General features: G+C 47.6%; 1 protein-coding gene across 1 annotated transcript in view; it reads right to left on the bottom strand.

The window, feature by feature from the left end:
* Positions 1-252: 252 nt before the first annotated feature.
* COPG2 (COPI coat complex subunit gamma 2) overlaps positions 253-17412 on the bottom strand; it is a 135473-nt gene continuing 118313 nt past the window's right edge. The window contains exons 21-24 of the mRNA XM_037165878.2: positions 2246-2343; positions 1378-1516; positions 1002-1100; positions 253-528 (exon numbers count right to left, since the gene is read on the bottom strand). Of these exons, the coding sequence (XP_037021773.1) occupies positions 398-528; positions 1002-1100; positions 1378-1516; positions 2246-2343 (467 nt within the window). The 3' untranslated portion in view covers positions 253-397. The remainder of the gene's footprint in view (positions 529-1001; positions 1101-1377; positions 1517-2245; positions 2344-17412) is intronic.

The raw sequence follows: 17412 nt of genomic DNA, 5'->3' as shown, positions 1-17412 counted from the left end.
ATTAATAAAAATGAATTTTGACAAAAGCGGACTCTGCCTTCCCCTCCCCCCCCACCCCTCTGGGACAGAAGCTTTCCAACATTGCCAGGAGCTTTCAGACACATTAAATTAAAGAATATAATGAAATTAAGCAGCTGGGACACAGGGCAGTATCTGCCTCTTCAGTTCACCCAGAGACACACTGTCACACCAGGGCTGACCAGCATAATAAAAGGGAAACAGGACAAAGACATGCACGAGGACAGACGCTGGCTTGGTCTGCTGGCTCAGGGCCACACATTTAATTTGCTTCTCCAAAATCATAATCTTTGAAAGTATGATTCTGGGAAATGCATGCCACCAGCCCAAAAGCCCGCTGACGGCGGAGCGCATCAACGTCATCTTGCCCAGTAAAAACTTATCCAACAGAAGCCAGGATAACATCTACAGGTGTTTCCTCTGTGCTTCTGACAGTCACCTGCATGGTCACTCCGTCTGCTAAGGCCAGCCTGGACCTTACCAGTAAATCATAGCCACCTCTGTATACACCTTGGAGAAAAGAGTGAGGAAAACCATAGTAAGAACTCAAAACAAGCTGTGACTAGTGAACTTCATCGTGCTCTGCCTGTACTTCCTTTCTATTATTTTAGTTTAGCTACAGATTGGGGTTTACGGTGGGAATTGAGTCCCATGTAGAAATCTGAAGTAATCTTTTATATTCCCATGATACCAGGTACATAGAAGGCATTCAGGAGTACTGACTCGAAGTGGGGGAGGTGGCGGCACTGGTATTCGTGGGACAGATTTAAGTAAATGTGTTAGGCTGAATATATAGCTGAAGAGAACAATGTTAAGACAGCATGCCAATTAAGCAAACAGCTAAAACAAATTACTGCTTTCGACAGGGCTTCAAATTGTAGCTCATACAGAGGGACAATAGCAGGGCACGAGATACCTGCGTATATCCCTTCCTATCAGATTCTGCAGCGAAATAAAGGGGAAACCCAATGGCAGGTTCTTACCTGCCAGATAGAGCGAGTGGGAGTTCTTGTTCTCAGGTACTTTGTCTGACCTCTCACATGGCTGCATGCCCAGGAACGTGATGATGTTGTTGACAGCTTCTGTGTTGGCAACAGTGACGCAACAGGATGAGACAAGGCCAGCGGCCCCTGCACTGGTAGGGGCTGCGGTAGCGGGGCAGCATGTGGGCGAAAGCTGCTGGACTAGGAACTGAAGGACTCAGTTATGGGTGATAGTTACGAGTGAGGGTGACAGGGTCCTGGCCTTTTAAGTGAATTAGTTTATGCGGTATTTAAAGAGAAGTGTTCTCTGGAATAATAAGTATTCCCACTAGGTTTTTATAGTGCTATCAGGCAATACATTGATAATTGTCCTCACCTTCAAGAGTTTTGGTAGAACTGAGGGCAAAAGTCTCCTCTTTCTCATAAGTATCTCCCACTTCTTCCCAGGCAGCAGCAAAGTTAGGCTTCAGAACCTTCTGAATGTGGTCAGACAGATTCACTTCAAGGTCTTCCAGCTAGCGGATACAAGCAGAGGTCAGTAAACTGAAGTCCTTCAGTACAGAACAGAGATGGAAGGGGCTGATTTGTAGGGCTTTATCATTCTGTATTACATCCCGTGCAGCCTGGGAAAAGCTCAGTTACCAAACTAGGGGGACGTCCTGTAGTATCACTAGCTCTAATGATGCAGGCCTTAGCAAAGGAAAGCAAGAAATAGGGCAGGAGCCACATTCAGATCAACGCCTACACCCCGGGGCGTTGCCACACCTAAGCACGAAGTTCAGGCCATACAGGGCCTTCTGAACTTAGCATTCACTAAAAGGTCGATACTTCTTAAAATTTCCTTTGCGTTCTATGGAGACTTTTCAGTTCATGATGTAGCTCCACACTATAAGCCAACTAACTAAAAGCTGCTGATCAAAACCATCACCCCGATATTTTAAATAAAACTTGTTGACCTCAATGAAAATCATGTACTTATTTTCATCTTGTAACTGCCCCTATTATAAAGACATAAGAAAGGGTGAGTTTTATTTTGGTCAGGAAGTGGTGAGTCTCAGTTCTCGTAGGCACCGCACACTCCCATTACAGAGGAGGGTCAGTCCTGGCTCTCCTCAGCTGTGACCTGAGAAGACTGAAACTAAAACCCCTGAAGTTTGTGCCAGGTGTTCCCAGAAAAATGCTCTTTTCAGGCAGAGGACAGCGGTGCAGGTGTGTCGTGGGGTCCCCGCACAGGGGAGACTCACCACGTACTCATCTTCATACCCCTCCTCAGCCGGAGTCCCAGTGTCAGGGTCGCAGTCCCGGACTGTGAACTTCATGGTGCAGCTAAAGGTGCCTGCAGCTGGAGGGGGAAGAGGAGGCCGGCCTTGTCAGTGCACAGCGCAAGCCCGAGTTCCCGCCAGTGACTTGGGGAGCACTGCTCACCACACTGTGCTCTGAATTATCAAATGCAGCGTACGACACTCTGTTGTCTAGGGTAGTAGTTCTCAGAAGCAGCCTGTAGGCTGGTCAAAAGGCAGTCTCACAAAGGCTTATTTTAAATGCATGCCCCACAGTGGGTCAGAACTGTACAGAAGAGAGGAAGGACATCGGCACAACTCTGTTTTGTACTGGTGCAAAGAAAGCAGCAGGGGAGAAACTCTGGGGGGGTGGTTTCCAGCCATGCCCATCAAAGGGGGCTACATGTGGAAAAAATGTAAGAACCGCTACCTTAGATGCTAAAAAAGCAAAAAATGGGTGGTAAAAAGCACAGAGATCATTAAATTAACACTAAGCACAACAGAGTCTAAATTTCAAAAGGCAATACTGCCTGTAGACTGGGGACCCACAGTGGTCCTCAGAGCACCAGGATGAATTCACCTTATGCTGACTTTCAGCCGACAGGGAGTATGGCAGCAAGGAGGTGCTAGTACGGCCAGGTCAGCGCCGTTCATGGAACAGCAGAGCGGGCAGTCCCATGTTTTGAGATGACTGCTTGGAAGTAATAGCAAATGGAGGTAGGGGCACAGTTTTGGAAAGTGAACTTCATGAAGATAGGGATTTCAGAGCTTTCTCCAGGAGGGGATTTATTAACTGTGGGTGAAGTAAGGGTCTAACCCATGGTCTGGAAGAGGCTCACAGGTACGCAAATATTAGAAACTGGGGACTTCAAAAATTATTTGGGGCACAGGCAAGGACAGGAAAGAAGAGACTCAGATGCAAAGGCCATTATGACCATATGGGTAGTGAGACCTTTCACCTGCTCAGTTTTTATTTAAACTCCCTCCAAATGTGTAGTAAATGTCAGTACACGTTAACATTATGTGTAAAGATATAAACTATGGTGCTAGACACTAGCTTAGCTACAAAGATGACTGAGACGTGACATTTCTCTCCAATAGCTGTCTAGGAGTTAAATTGTGTGTGTGTGTGTGTGTGTGTGTGTGTGCATGTGTGTGTGAAAAAGAGATCCACTTATGTACCTATGACATCACAACTCAGTGCCATAGGCTCTTTAATATGACTTTTAATAGCCTGTGTGGGAGTGTAGGATTAACAGCCTGGGAACATCATTAAACATTTGAAAGGATGTAACAGTTTAATTGGATCTCCAAAGATGTGAGCATGCTTCGGTGTGCGGAGGAAGGTGCGTGAACTAAAGGAAAGAGGCCAGAAAGGCCACGGGTAGTTGGAAATAGTAGGAGATATGCAAATGGGTTTTCGTTCAGGAACAAATTTAAAATACTTTGTATTTCAAATGAAGGAGACTCCATCTTCCCCAGCAGGCTTTGGGGAGCTGAGGCAGTCCACCAGAGGCCAAGGTGTTAAGAGAGAATGAGGGTCTCTGGTGGGAGTCCTGTGAAGGAGGGGTCCGAGTTCAGAGAACAAATGAACTTAATGGAGCATGTTGAAACGGGTGATAGTGGGCTGACCCACAGAGAGAGTGACCTTTCCAGACTACAGAATCTGTTTTAATGTAGGAGGTGTTGACAGAAGTATGTTCATGGTTAAATTCAGCTAGGGTTTTCTGTGGAGGGGAAGAGGGATGAAGGTCAAGAAAAAAGTGGAAGTTAACACAGACCTGGAATGGGTCAGCTGAGGTATTTAAGACAATGAAGGGAGAGACACGGATTATGGTCGGGACAAAGGTCATAAGTAAGGAGGGGAGGCAGGACAGACGTTAGTAATACAAGGTTACAGGAACCCCTGCTGGGATCTGTTCAACAGGGAGGGCACCTGTAGCCAAGGAAGAGGAACAAGGAGTCAAGCAGGAACAATGGCCGAGTTTCTGTGCAAGTAAAGACAAAAGATGCTTATATCTAAGTAAGTGGTACAGAGACTGAATAAGGAAGCAAGTAGGAATGGTATTAGGAGAGATTATGTTCTTTAGTGCCAAGTTTTTAAGGATAGGGTGTGGCTGATACAGTGGGAAGTTTCAGGGAACCGAAGGTGAACTGCAGGAGAACCACTGTAGCGCTCTATCAGTATCGCCAGAAAGGATGGCTGACACGGGGGGATGAGAGGAAGGGGCAGGAGGGGTCCCTTCCGTGTGGGATTGTTCCAAGAGAACAATCCAGAGTCCCCTGCCATCACAGAAGGATGAGAGCTTCGGGAACAAAGGCAGGCCAGTGCCAGAAGGGAGTCAGAGAAGGGTGCCCTGAAGATCTACATTAACACTGTTTTCACAGGCCAGGCTTGTCCCGTGAGGACTGATTAAGGCGTGCGTAGGGAAGGGCACTACAGAGGCCAGAACGAGGACACCGGGACGTGGCAGAGCTGTGTATTAACTAGAGAGGTGAGCTAAGCTAGATGACGACCAAAGGAGGGAGAATGTGAGAAAGAAGTGACTACGTGGTGTTGGTGTTGGCAGGAGTGCTGTGTGGGGAATCTTATTGGAGCAACAAGTGTGACCAGCAGAGTGAAAGAATAAAGAGCCTAAAGGGATGGGTTTTGGTCACAGCCAGCGGCAGGAACCCCGTGAGGTCTGGAATGAACGGAGGGTGCAAATGTATTTAGAAGGGTATGGAGAGAACATGAAAGAAAAGACTTCTGAATCCATGAGAAAGGATATAAAAATGGTAGCTGAAAAAACAAGTGCCTGCGTAGGTAACGGAGTTTCTGTAGGGTCAGTCAAGGAGAAGAGTGGAAGAGTGTGAAGGAGTGGTGGTTTATTTTGAAGACTGGCAGGTTCTGATGGGAAGGATGTGGCACTGCACCTACACCAGAGATCAGGACTGGGTAGGGGAGAGATGAGGAACTACGTGAAGTGGGTGCTACATGGAAAGCGGTGAGGGTGGGTGGGCTGGAATGGGCAGTTAAGACGAGGAACAGAATTCCTGGATTGGGCAGCCCTGTAAGATTTTATAATGAGTCTCCAAATGTTGGGTCTTAGTGCCAGACTTTGAAAAGCAGCGCTGCATACAATGGGAGCCAGCTGAGGCCTGATCAATGACAGGCAGTTTAAATGGAAGATCTGGGGACAGATTACAGTGAACCCTGATGGAAAGTCGGGGCAGCAACCCGAAAGGCCCCAGGATAAATCTGAGTGGTTTGCCTGTAGCATGGAAGCCCAACATGGGAGATGAGTGGCTCGAGATCACGCTGGGAACCCAACTCCAGCATGAAGCTTCATCTCTTATTTCCACGTTCAGGTGATAGATGAAATTATACTTTAAGCAATTAAGATAGGGGAGGGCAAACCACCAAAGGGAGATACAAATGATTATCATGCAAATGGCACATTATAGTTACTCTTAGAATTTCTTGTGTCCTGTGAAGATTTTTGTGAAGTGAGGGGCAGTTTCGGGGGCAGACGACCCGACCAGGGAGTGCTGCTGGGAGCCTGAGCCTATTCAAAGGAAATGTGCCTGGAGCTGAAAGCAAGGGGCTGAAAACAAGGTAGCCTGTTTCCTTAGGGCAAGACAGGTAATGAGGGGAGTGGGAATGGGGCACTCCATGGCAGTTGCCCCCAGACTGAAAGGTCATTTGAAGAATGGGTACCAGGTAGAGGGAGAAGGCCCTACATGTGGGCCAAGAGATGGAGAGGTGAGGTTGAAGCTTAAAGGAGCATTAATGTTAGCTTTGCAGCTAATATCAGCATTAGCTGAGAAATAGAGAAGCCACTGAGGAGACTTGTAAGGAGGGATATAACTAATATAATATTGTTTACCAACTCTACTTAAATTTAAAAAAAAGAAAGAATAGTAGAAAAGGAGAAAATGGAGGCTTAAGGATAAAAAGGAGCCATATGAAGTGAGTTGGGCAGGGAGTTTTCAGGAGAGGAGCATGGCCAATGGGTAAGGGCGTCGAAGAGGGCTAGAATGAGGACCACAGGGCACAGGAGAGTAGGAACTTCAGTAGAATGATTTTATGTGAATTTAGCTTATGGAGAGGAAAGACGAAGGCAGATGAATAAGAACTGAGGCTGTGATGGAGAACTGTTCAGGAAGCTGTGGACGAGGGAGGGTAGAGAGCAGCCACAGTGACGGACCTAGAATCCAGTCCACACAGTCTGAGCACTGAACACGAGGTGTCTGTGAACCCAGGAGAGACCCCTGAGTCCAGGGGAGCAATGCGTGCACACCCCGTTCCTGAATGGGGGGGCGGCGCTGACTAAGATGGTGTTTCTACAGGCAAAACAAAGAGGAGTAAAACAGCAAAGGTAAAACCGGGGCCAGCTGAGGAAGTAGTACTTAATTCTGACGTAGAAAATGCCACTGATACTAACTGGAGGTAGCGGCACCACACCTGGGCCACAGAGCATGACGGGAAAGGAGACTGACAGGTTAGAAGCTATCTGAGGGGAAAGCTTGTCTCATGAGAATGGAATGGGGGAGAAAGTGAGGGTCAGGAGGGGAGGGACCCCCTCCAAATATGCATTCATCACTATGAAAAGTTAAGAAATGGAGAAATCTCCATAGGAAAGTTGTAAAAAACAGTGTCCTATGAGAGGGACATTAAAGATATACTCAGAAATTCAGGAAACATTAGGATTTGCAGAAAATGAGAGAAGCAACACAGGAAACTCGGATGAATAAATAGCAAAGAAGGACGGAGCAAAACATGGAGGTTGGAAACTACGGAGAAAGGATGGGTACAGAGCATTTGGTGTGGAAAGCTAACAAATGTGTGAGGGCATTAAAGAAGACTAAATGGGAACATGAGGAAAAAGGAGGTGGAAATCTGTCAGACTTATGTGTTACCTAGGAGAGAGGACGAGGTAAAAAGGAAGCAAAGTAACAGTCGGAGTAGGAGGTTTTGCCGTCCGGGAGGCAATGTTGGTAATACACTGGAAGTAACAGGCGTGGTCACCATGGTGGAAGGTCAGAAGCAGGCCGTGGACAGACATAAAGTACAGGCCGGGGCGGGGTCCCATGGAAGTTCAGGCTGAAGTAAGAGTTCACAAAGATGCAGGGAAAGGTGTTGGATGCAACAGGAGGGGGACGGCAGTGGGTTGAGTGGTGAGTGGCCACCATGAGGGGAGTCTATCCAGAAGAGCCCACTGTAGCTCATGACAATGATGTGTAGCTGAAAGGAGAGATGCAGAAAATAAGGCAGCACATTTCTCTAGGGGGAAAGGAAGAACAAGACGGAAAGGACTGGGCACAGCAAAATGGAGATTCCTACAGATGTGGAGGGATGATGACGGGTGGGTTATGGCACCACACTTAGACCAAGGGTATGATGGAATGGGCAGGAGAGAGTTTGTTAGCTGGATAAAGGACCACTGCATGCATCAGAGAGGACTTAAGAGTAAGTGGACTGGCAACAGTGCAGCTCAGGCATATGATAAAAAGACCTGGAGTGGTGACCTGGAAGGGAGTCAGATGGGATGGGAAAGGCCCCGTGGCAACGAGTGGTGTTTCTGACAGTTTCAGTGGCCTAGACAGCACTGGGGATTAGAGGGCAGACTGGCTATTGATGCCATGAGTAAAATATTTAGTTAAAACTTGGTTAATAGAGAAGTTTAAGGGAGTTTTATTAAGATGAGTTCTCCTAGAAAGACATTACTAGCAGCCTTAAAGTACATCAGGAACATGGACAAGTGGTCTGTCTGTAGAGAAGATGGTCTGTATGTCTTGAGGAATGGTGGGGAATCACGAGAGAAGTAAATCTCAGGAGAAAAATCCTCTCTCCACTGCTATGGCACAGTGATAGCAGCCGAGATGGATAGTTGAGACATGGCAGACGTAACAGGATATGAAAGAAGAGAGGAGTTTTAACCTAAGTAATAGGAGCATTGCATGAATCAGAGCAGGGCTCTCAGTTTGCAAGAGTGGCAAAAGGCAATTAAGATGTGGGTTAAAAACACCCCAAATGGAGAAATCTGTAAGATCTCGAAGAGGTTAACTGGTTGAAAAGTCTAGTGTTAAATAAAGACTGCAGTGCCTGGAGCACATAACGAGGGTGGAGTAAAGGCCTGCAGACAGAAAGCAGACAGGTCTGCACGTCTTGGTGAGGAAAAAAATGTTAAGGAATTTATATACATAGTATTTATGGATAATAAATATTTATTAAAATTGTAAAACATATGAGGATAAGTATCAAATCATATAGTGAGTTTCTTTTGGAAAGGAGAGAGGTACATGATTATGAATGAAGTGGTACAGAGGAAGTCTCAATTATACGTGCAATATTTTATGTCTTTAAAAACCCTCAAATAAGATTAAGGTATAAAGAAGTAGGATAGTGACTATGAATTTTGTGGGATGGCAAAATGTAATTAAGGGGCTTGGCTGACGGGAATAGTTGGGGAGGCAGCAATACAAATCTTGATGAAAAGCCACTGATAGCAACCTCGAAGGTGTCAGTCTGAGGAACTGGAGAGAGTGGGTGGGTAGTGTATTTGGTAACAGGATGATCTATATTTGGTAAGAAGTGGGCGAGTCTCATTAAGGAGTGTACCTCTGGAGTACACGCACCTCAAGAGAAAAATAATATAACTCTCATAATAATTAGAGAGGGAAGGTGGAAATATTATAGATGTCACTATTTGCGACAAATAACGTGAAATCAGGAAGAACTTGTAGGAAAGTGATGTTAAGTTTGCTCAGAAATTAAAATACGTGAGAGAAACTATTGAGACATGCATTTAAAAAGGAAAAAGTAGAGAAACTTTGAGGCCGAAATCTAATGAAGGAGGGAGAGTATGGTGCACAGTATAGAGTTTTGCAAAATGTTAAATAAGACAGGGCATTACAAAGGGCCAGGGTGAGGAGTGCTGAGATATCAGGGTGGGAAATGCAGTGAAGAGTTGGATGCTGAGCCAGATGTCAAGCAGCTGAGGAAACATGGCTGAGTAAGAATTGGAGTACGGTGTGTTGCTGCCCAGAAAACGTTGTTGGAAAAGATCTGAAACAGTCGGTGTCATCCGTGAGAGTGAGAGGTAAGAGAGACATTAAATGCGATGGACCTCAAATGGGTCGGAGCAGGAATCCTAGGAAAGTCCAGTCTGAATGGCAGGGGAGCAGATTCTGAGTGTAGGAAATAGGGCAGATGGAAGAAGACGGGACGGAGTGCTGAACAGCAGAGGTGTGCATAACCAGGAGGGAGGTAGCCCAGAGGAGGAGAATGTTGGAGGAAATGTGCGGAGTTTGCAGCAAAGGAGGAAGGGAGGGGAAGAGCTGCCCTCAAGTTGCTTGCAGATGAAAGACATTTGAATGGTCATATTGAGAGGGGGAATGTCCATTGCTTCATACTAAGGCCAAAGATCAGGATAGAATAAAAAGAAAGTAGAGAGGGTGGTAAGTAGAGGGGCACTGTATGAATTAGAGCAGTTTTGATCAGATGGTGTGGCGACAACACAGACAGGTGTGAAGGAAAGAAACACAGCTGTCAGAGCTCAGGACGAACGAGGAGAGGAGGGGAGAGGAGGCTGGTCTTCAGACAAGTGGTTGCTGGGAAAGGTTAGAAGGAGATGGGTTAAGATAAACTCTGATAAGAAGCATTGGTAGAAACTAAACACATCACCACTGACCTTTTAAGAACGTCTAGTTTGGATACTTTTTCTGTAGAATGAATGAATGCTGGTGGTTGAGGAATGGATGAGAATCACTTAAAGGTAAACCTCACAGGAATAATCCTGTATTCATGGAGATATAGAACCAGTGAGTAAAAGATACGTGGACCATTTAAGATCTGGCAGAACAAATATTCAGAAAGAGTCATGGAAGACCCACCTGTAAGTTTAATTTGCTGAGAATTTAAGGAATCACATTAGAACTGGGTGAAAGTGAGAGACACAACTGAAAAGATTTGTATTAAAAAAACATGGGGAAGGGGAAGGGAGACAAGATGCTGGTTGGAGAGAGGACATATGAATTAGGCCAGGTCTGCAATCTGCAGGGTGCCAAATAGCAAATATTGCTGAGACCAGAATGAGGAACGCAGGCAACCCCAGCCAGCAACTCACATCATCAAAGTGCTCCTTGACATCAAAAGTTCGTATCCACACATCACCCTCCCTGTGCTTGTCTGTATCCACACATCACCATGTGCTTGTTTGTACCCACACATCACCATGTGCTCAGGACATTCTCGTGCTTGCAAAAACCCTAAGTCTGTACACAAGACTGTCTGGGACGGTATACGTGTGCCGCAGTCATAGCTCTTCTCACGCCCTGGGCTCCAGGGCTCTGTGCCGTGCACTCTATATCTGTCCTCTTCCCTCCAACACGCTCGGAGCAACGCAAGCGATTCGCCAATTGGTAAGTAAGTGTTTTCACAAAGTTTCTTCATGAAATTGTTTTCAAATTTTCTGTATTTCACTTAAAAATGTGTATGCTTTATCTCGAAAAACCTACCACATTTCTTGCAGCGTAAAAGGAGAATGCAGTGGCAGCCTTACAGTGCAGGGTCACTTTGTAATGCACACAAACACGCACACCAATGGATGCATTATATGTCAAATCATTACGTAGCTGTCCTTTAAAATGGTTTATACGATATGAAATACATAAGTTTTTGTGATAGTATTTTTGTGATGGCTGAAAAAATATGTTGGAGTCTTTTAAAGGGAGATGGTTGAGGGCTTTTTCAAATTCAAGATATTGCAATATAAGCATTTACTAGCAAAAAATGCTATTGGACATACTGTAAACAAAGGGTAATGTTAATTGCTCATACGTATAAAGCAGTTAGTCAGTAAGAGAACTGTGTGGTAAGGCAGTTCTTGAAGGAACAAAAGGGCCAGATAAAATGTTAGGTGATAAAATGGAAGATGTGACTTAAGAGGCACAGTGTCTAGAAAAGTACTTCTGCGTGGAAAAGAGCAGTTAATAGAAAGTTTAGAGACAGGTTCGGTGACGTGGACATAAAAAAAAAAAGGTAAGCTACAAGGAATAACAGAAAATGAAAGCAATTCAGCAAAATATGTAGGATAGAAGAAATACAGAACTGGATTGAATGACTGATGTAGAACAAAAAAGAGCGCCCAGAGAGGAAGGTATTAGTTATCTTATGAGAATAATACATACCCACTATTTGGATGGTTAATAGAACAGAGAAGAGGGGAAAACAACAAAAATTGGGGAGAACAGCAAAATTTGCCTTTAGATGGGAAAGGCCATGTGAAGAATGAAAAACAAGGTTTGGCGCTGCCGTTACATCTCACAGAGCAAGGAAGGATACAGGGGACAGGAACTAAGTGACAACAGCACTGTAGGGACCAGGTATTTATTTCAAAGTAACTAGAATAAGTACAGGATAAAAGGGCTCCTGAGAAGGGCGACCTAGAAATACGAGGACAACAGGAGAAGCACGTAAAGCAAGGACATGGGTGCAGGACTGAAGATGGGACGCAGGTACTGAAGAAAGTAAAGGCAGATGGAAACAAGTCAGAAGGCAAGGACTGGCCCTGGAGCAGAGGCAAAGGCAAGGTGGAAAAGACAGACTGACCTGTACATTTACTCCAATTCCAAAAACGAGGGTGAAAAAGTTAAGCTATAGACCAAGAGGACTCGAGTTGACACGAGGGAAAGGGTACCATGCAGTAGAATTGAAAAGTGCACATCTGTAACAAGAAAGGACTTTCTAACTTCCTTAGGAAGATGGTACTGAACCAGTTATGGAATGGGGTGAGGCGAGGCAGGGGTTTAAATATGGCACAGAAGAGGGGCACAGAATGGGTGTGTGAAACCAGAGCTACACATAAGACTGCAGGAATCCCTGAGAAAGAATAACAGGGAGACAAAATGTCCTTACTTACAGTGGAAATAAAAGAGGGGAAAAAGGAGAGGTACTTCATACTACACAGACAGACGATTAAAAGCTCAGTGTACAGTAAACCCAATGTGTGATAGGGATAAGAGCAGAGGGTAAATTATGGTTGCTGGACAAAGGACCTTGCCAAACTTGTCACAGTACGTACACCTAAAACATGTGAAGTATTAATGAAAGGAGAAAACATTCTATGGGAAAGAGAAGGAACTCAGGCCAAGAATAAGGGGTTAAGAGTATATGTACCTTTTTATAGTTTAGTTCAGGGTGGTTCAAAATTTCAGCAGAATCCAGCAGAGAAAGAAATGACATGGGACTTGCAGTGAAAATGGAGGAGAGGAACGAGGGATGATAGGAAGAGGTGAGAGCGTGCCCGGGAAACAGTAACTATCAAAGGGTCAGTGCATCAGTGCGCAGGTTTCCAGAGTGCTATCAGACAGAGTCAACACCTGGCACTTTGAAGACAAGAAAAATTAAACACTGGAATGAATGAGGCATGCAATAAAAAGTTAAGTAAATAATAAGGTCATACTCAAAAATAATGATTCTTGATAGAGAAGAACAGACCCGAGAAAACAAAACATGTTAACAGAAAAGTGGACAGGCATTTCAGGGTGGAAAGAGTAAACACAGAGGGACATGGTGGCTGCTAGAGGACAGTGCGGGACAGTGTCAGAGTGGTGCCAACACTGGGGCCTTTCATGAGCAAGTGTCAAGGGCAACACATGAAGGAAAATGTTCCCTGGGGGTCAGGCTGAGCTTCCATACAGTGATTCTTCCCGTGGGGGGGGAAGGGTGAGTTTCACCTGAGGGCGGGTGGGCCTGCCTCCCAGGGGGGCCTATCACAGCATCTGAGGGGGAGCAGGACTCTGCTCAAAACAACAAAACAAAAAAGTTTCAAAACCAAAACCCAAAAACACACCCAAAAGATGTTGCTGATAGGCTACCTTGGGGGTCATGCACCCTCGGGTGAGAATCACTGGGTGGAAGGACAGAGGGGACAGACAGCTGGGCAGAGAGCTGAGGCAGGAGCAGGTGGGCCTCCGATTTGGGGTAGGTGGAGACATCAGACTCAAGACTGTCAGACATGGGGGGCAGAGGAGCCTGGACCAGGCAGACAGCGAGCAAATGGATGTAGCCAAGAAGGCACCTGCATGGACAGGGGGTGGGGGGTGCAGGGATTCACCTTCAGTGGGTAGGGAGTGGAGCACAAAGTTTCTGGAGCTGAGGACCTTGAGGGGTAGGGCTGAGGGAGCCAGGAGTGAAGAAGGGGGAATGTCAGGTTGTGTGGATGTGAGCAGAGCCCTGGATGGGATACCCACCCAGAGAGAAGAGCCACTGGGATGGAAGACAACACAGAAAAGGAGCATCTGGGAGAGAGATGACTGACTGGTAGGTGAGGACGGACAGAAGGAGAGGTGAATGGCAGGACCTAGGGCTCTGTACAGGTAGAGATGAAGTGCCACAGTGTTGGGTGTGACTAGCAGACACAGGGCAGGGGGAGGGCTGAAGGCAGAAGTCTCACAGTGATAAGGAAAAGGTAGGAGACTCAGAGGAAGAGAGTCCCCAAGAGCTGTGTCAGAAGAGAGAGCAGTAAGAGGTTTGATGCAAACATGAATGGTTCCAAGGAGTGACATTGTGGGTCCCAGCGGCAACCACTGTCGGGATCCACTGGCTGTGAGCAGGGGTGGGTGGAGAGGGTGCAGACTGAGTCCAGTGTGTGGAGGCAAAGGTGCCTGGATTTTGGTGTGATGAGGTGGGGGACCAAGAAAGGAGCGCACAGGGGTCTGCTGAATGCAGCCGTTAGATTCAGGGACTGTAGGCGCAGAGATGTCACACGGCCAAGGTAGGACAGTGCCTTGCTCTGTGTGCAACAGGGAAGCTGAGTGTGAAGGGTTTGAACCCCACACCAGTGGTGGGAGATCACATGAGCAGTCTGGAACTGTGGGAGCATGTGGCAGAGGGCATGTAGTCCATCGGGACAAACAGTGGGAAAGGGCAGTTGATGGCATCTCCCATCTAGAACAGGAGGGGAACGCCCTGCACTGAGAGTGATGGTAAAGAGCCCAAAGATGGGTGTGCACGGGGAGAACCCAGGAACTTTCCTCCTCTCAGTGGGACAAAGGTGTGCAAATGCCCACGCAGGGTGAGGATCACAGAGTGAGACAGATGAATGATGAATAGGGGGGAGGTGGGATGAGGCCCGAGGAGGTGGAGCTCAGAGAAGCCACCACCACTTCATAATGGTGGCCACGAAAAGGTAAGGACTAAAGGGGTGAGTGGGGAGAGCAGATGGATGGAGTGTAACACTCTTGGGGACAAAAAGCTGGCAAGAGATGGAGTATGAGTGCAAGTGAGAAAAGGAGCATAGATGAAGGAGATCAGTGAGTCCATCACATGACTGGAGGAGGTGGGAGAGTGGGATGGGGCATCGAAGATGAATCCAAGGGTCTCTTGGAGCATATTGGAGACAAGGTCAAGAGAGGCAAGCAAGGATTAGTGTTCTCCCCAGTGGACAGACAGATGGGGATCTCGGGCATCCACGAGAAGACTGTATGTGTGAGATGGGCCAGGGATCCACGGAAAAGGAAGTGGTGGGTGGCACCGAATAGGACACAGAGCTTCGGGAATGTGCGAGGACTCAGGGTTGGTACAGGAACAGTGGACAATGGGAAGGTGGCCCGAAGAGCTGCCAGTGTAGGGACATTGGCAGATCTCTGGGGCCAAGAGGTATGGCATGTGCTGAAGTGAGGTAGATGGTGGGAGCAGATGCTGAGACGCTATGTCCCAGGCATCTGATGACCTGGGACTTCAGGACAAGCAGGGGACTGGGCCACAATGACTGGGGTGCACAGGAAACAGGGCAGCGTTGTGCATTGAGGTGGACCCTGAACAGACACCATGGCAGGTCAACTCAAGAGGCCTCAGGTGAGCTTACGGGCACAGACTCTGCTGTGTGAGCAGTACATAGGCTTAGAAATAAATGGTGGGGGAGTGTGTGGGATCTAAAGAAGAGGTGACATTTCACAATGATCACTATACCCCACACTGCCATTTCACGGGGCCTGGAAAGGGTGGAGGTGCAGCAGGCGGCAGTGGGACTCCACAGCAGGGAAGGAGAGGAGGATGGTGGAACGTCCTAACCAGTGTGGTGTCAGAGGTCTAGTCCTAGAAGGTATTGGGCGCAGCAGAGGGTACACAGAACAGAGGGGGCGGTGGGATGGAGGGGCTACTTTTTTCTGAAAGGCTGGATCTGGCAGGAAATAGGACAAGGCAGAAGAGGACAGCCAGTGAGAGAAGGGCTCTGGAATCTACACAAGTGCTGTGAAAGGAGCATGGGTAAGAGGGAAGGATGACAGAACAGGGGCATCTACAGAGTCCATAGGGCTGGAAGTGCAAGGGTGATGGGCAGGGCAGTCACACAGATGGGAGCAGTGGATACAGGGAAGTAAGACCAAGTGATGGATGAACTGTATTGTTCTGTGGGCAAGGGCTTGATGAAAAGGGACCAGAGAAGATGAAGGAATGTGACGCTGGCCAGAGGTAAAAAATAAAGTGAACTGAAAGGTTGGCAGTGGCCTGTGGAAGGACCAAGTGACAGCAGATGTTCTCGGGAGAGAATACAGCCTGCTGAGGGGACAGAAAGAGTGTGAGCAGGGAGAACAGGTATCTAGAGGGGGCACAGCCCTGTGCAGAAGGGAGGACCCAATACAAGTGAGTGGCAGGTTTCGGGAGCTCAGGGAATGCACAGGGGACTGGAGAAGAGGCAGGATGGTTCCCCTGGTTGGGGATGGAAATGACACAATGCGCTGGTAAAGAAAGGTCTCAGGAAGGAGAGACCCAAGGGGGCCTCAGTGCACAGTCACAGGGTCACCCTCCAGAGACAGACAGAGTGCTGGGAGACACTCGGGAGGATGGAGACTGTAGTGCAGTGGCAGGGACAGGGCTGGACCCACAAAGGAGCAAGGAGAAAAGGTAGGAATCCAGGCTGATGTCAGAGGTACCAACAGAAGGTAGTTCCCATTTTGGGGACCAGGCAGCATATTCAATGTGATTTGGTGAAAGAGGAATGGAAAAGGGATGGTGAGCAGTGGATGTTCTTGTAGCCTTGATATATGTAACAAGGGCAGAACATTTCACCAGGATTTTATCAGAGATGGAGCAGGGAAGGAGTGTGAGGAGGGAAGGGACAGGATGTGAGTCAGGTCTGGCTGGCAGGGAGGGACAGGAGGGCAGGTTGGGATCAGTGAGGCTGTAGGTGGGGTTGGGGGACAGGAGCCAAGGTCCATGGACGGGTAGATCCATCTCCTCTATTGGAGATGTGCACTGATTCCATGTTCCGTGTTGAGGGGATGATGACTGGTTGAGGAGAAAGAGGAAGACCATGGAATGCACCCAGGAGGTCACAGGGGAGCGGCTGCAGGAAGGGGGCAGGGAAAGGTCTGGTGGATGGGAAACATCCAAAGGACTCCTGAGGATCACAGAGATTCTGCAGTGGGATGGTGACAGGTGTCTGTGAGGAGGAGTAAGGAACAGAGTGAGGACAATGGCAAGTGCTGAGAAGGACCAGATTTGGGCCAAAGCCATTTTCACAACACCTGAGAGTCAGAATGGGTAGGGGGGAAGTAGTGTATGTTGTGTGTGAAGGGTGGTGAGTGTGAATAAATGATGCTCCACTGGAGAATGAGGTTCAGCAAAGAGTAAATACAAAAGGGATTCGTGTGGCACAAAGAGGGCAGTCCCTGTACAGTGAGAGAATGTGGCGAATGCTGGGATGGTTCAGGAAAAGGTGTCCCTGGCAACCAGCACAAGGCTAGAGGCACAGGGAGAGCGCAGCCCAGGAGTCAGGTGGGCTTCCACAGCACTGATTCTTCCCGGGGTGTGGGGTAGGGGGTGAATTTCACCCAAGGGGGGGTGAAATTCACCAGAGGGTGGGTGGGCCTGCCCCCAGGGAGGCCTATCACAGCATCTGAGGGGGAGCAGGGCTCTGCTCAAAACAACAAAACCAAAAAAATTTTGAAAGAACAAAACCCAAAAACACACCCAAAAGATGTTGCTGATAGGCTACCTTGGGGATCACGCACCCTCGGGTGAGAATCAGTGGGTGGAAGGGCAGAGGGGATAGACAGCTGGGCAGAGAGGCGAGACAGAAGCAGGTGGGGCTCCGATTTGGGTAGGTGGAGGCATCAGACTCAAGACTGTCAGACATGGGGGG

The sequence above is a fragment of the Artibeus jamaicensis genome, unplaced genomic scaffold (assembly GCF_021234435.1).
Source record: "Artibeus jamaicensis isolate MK-2021 breed Jamaican fruit bat unplaced genomic scaffold, CSHL_Jam_final scaffold_3307, whole genome shotgun sequence".
NCBI classification, from domain to species: domain Eukaryota; kingdom Metazoa; phylum Chordata; class Mammalia; order Chiroptera; family Phyllostomidae; genus Artibeus; species Artibeus jamaicensis.
This window is presented reverse-complemented; position numbering and strand designations above follow the sequence as displayed.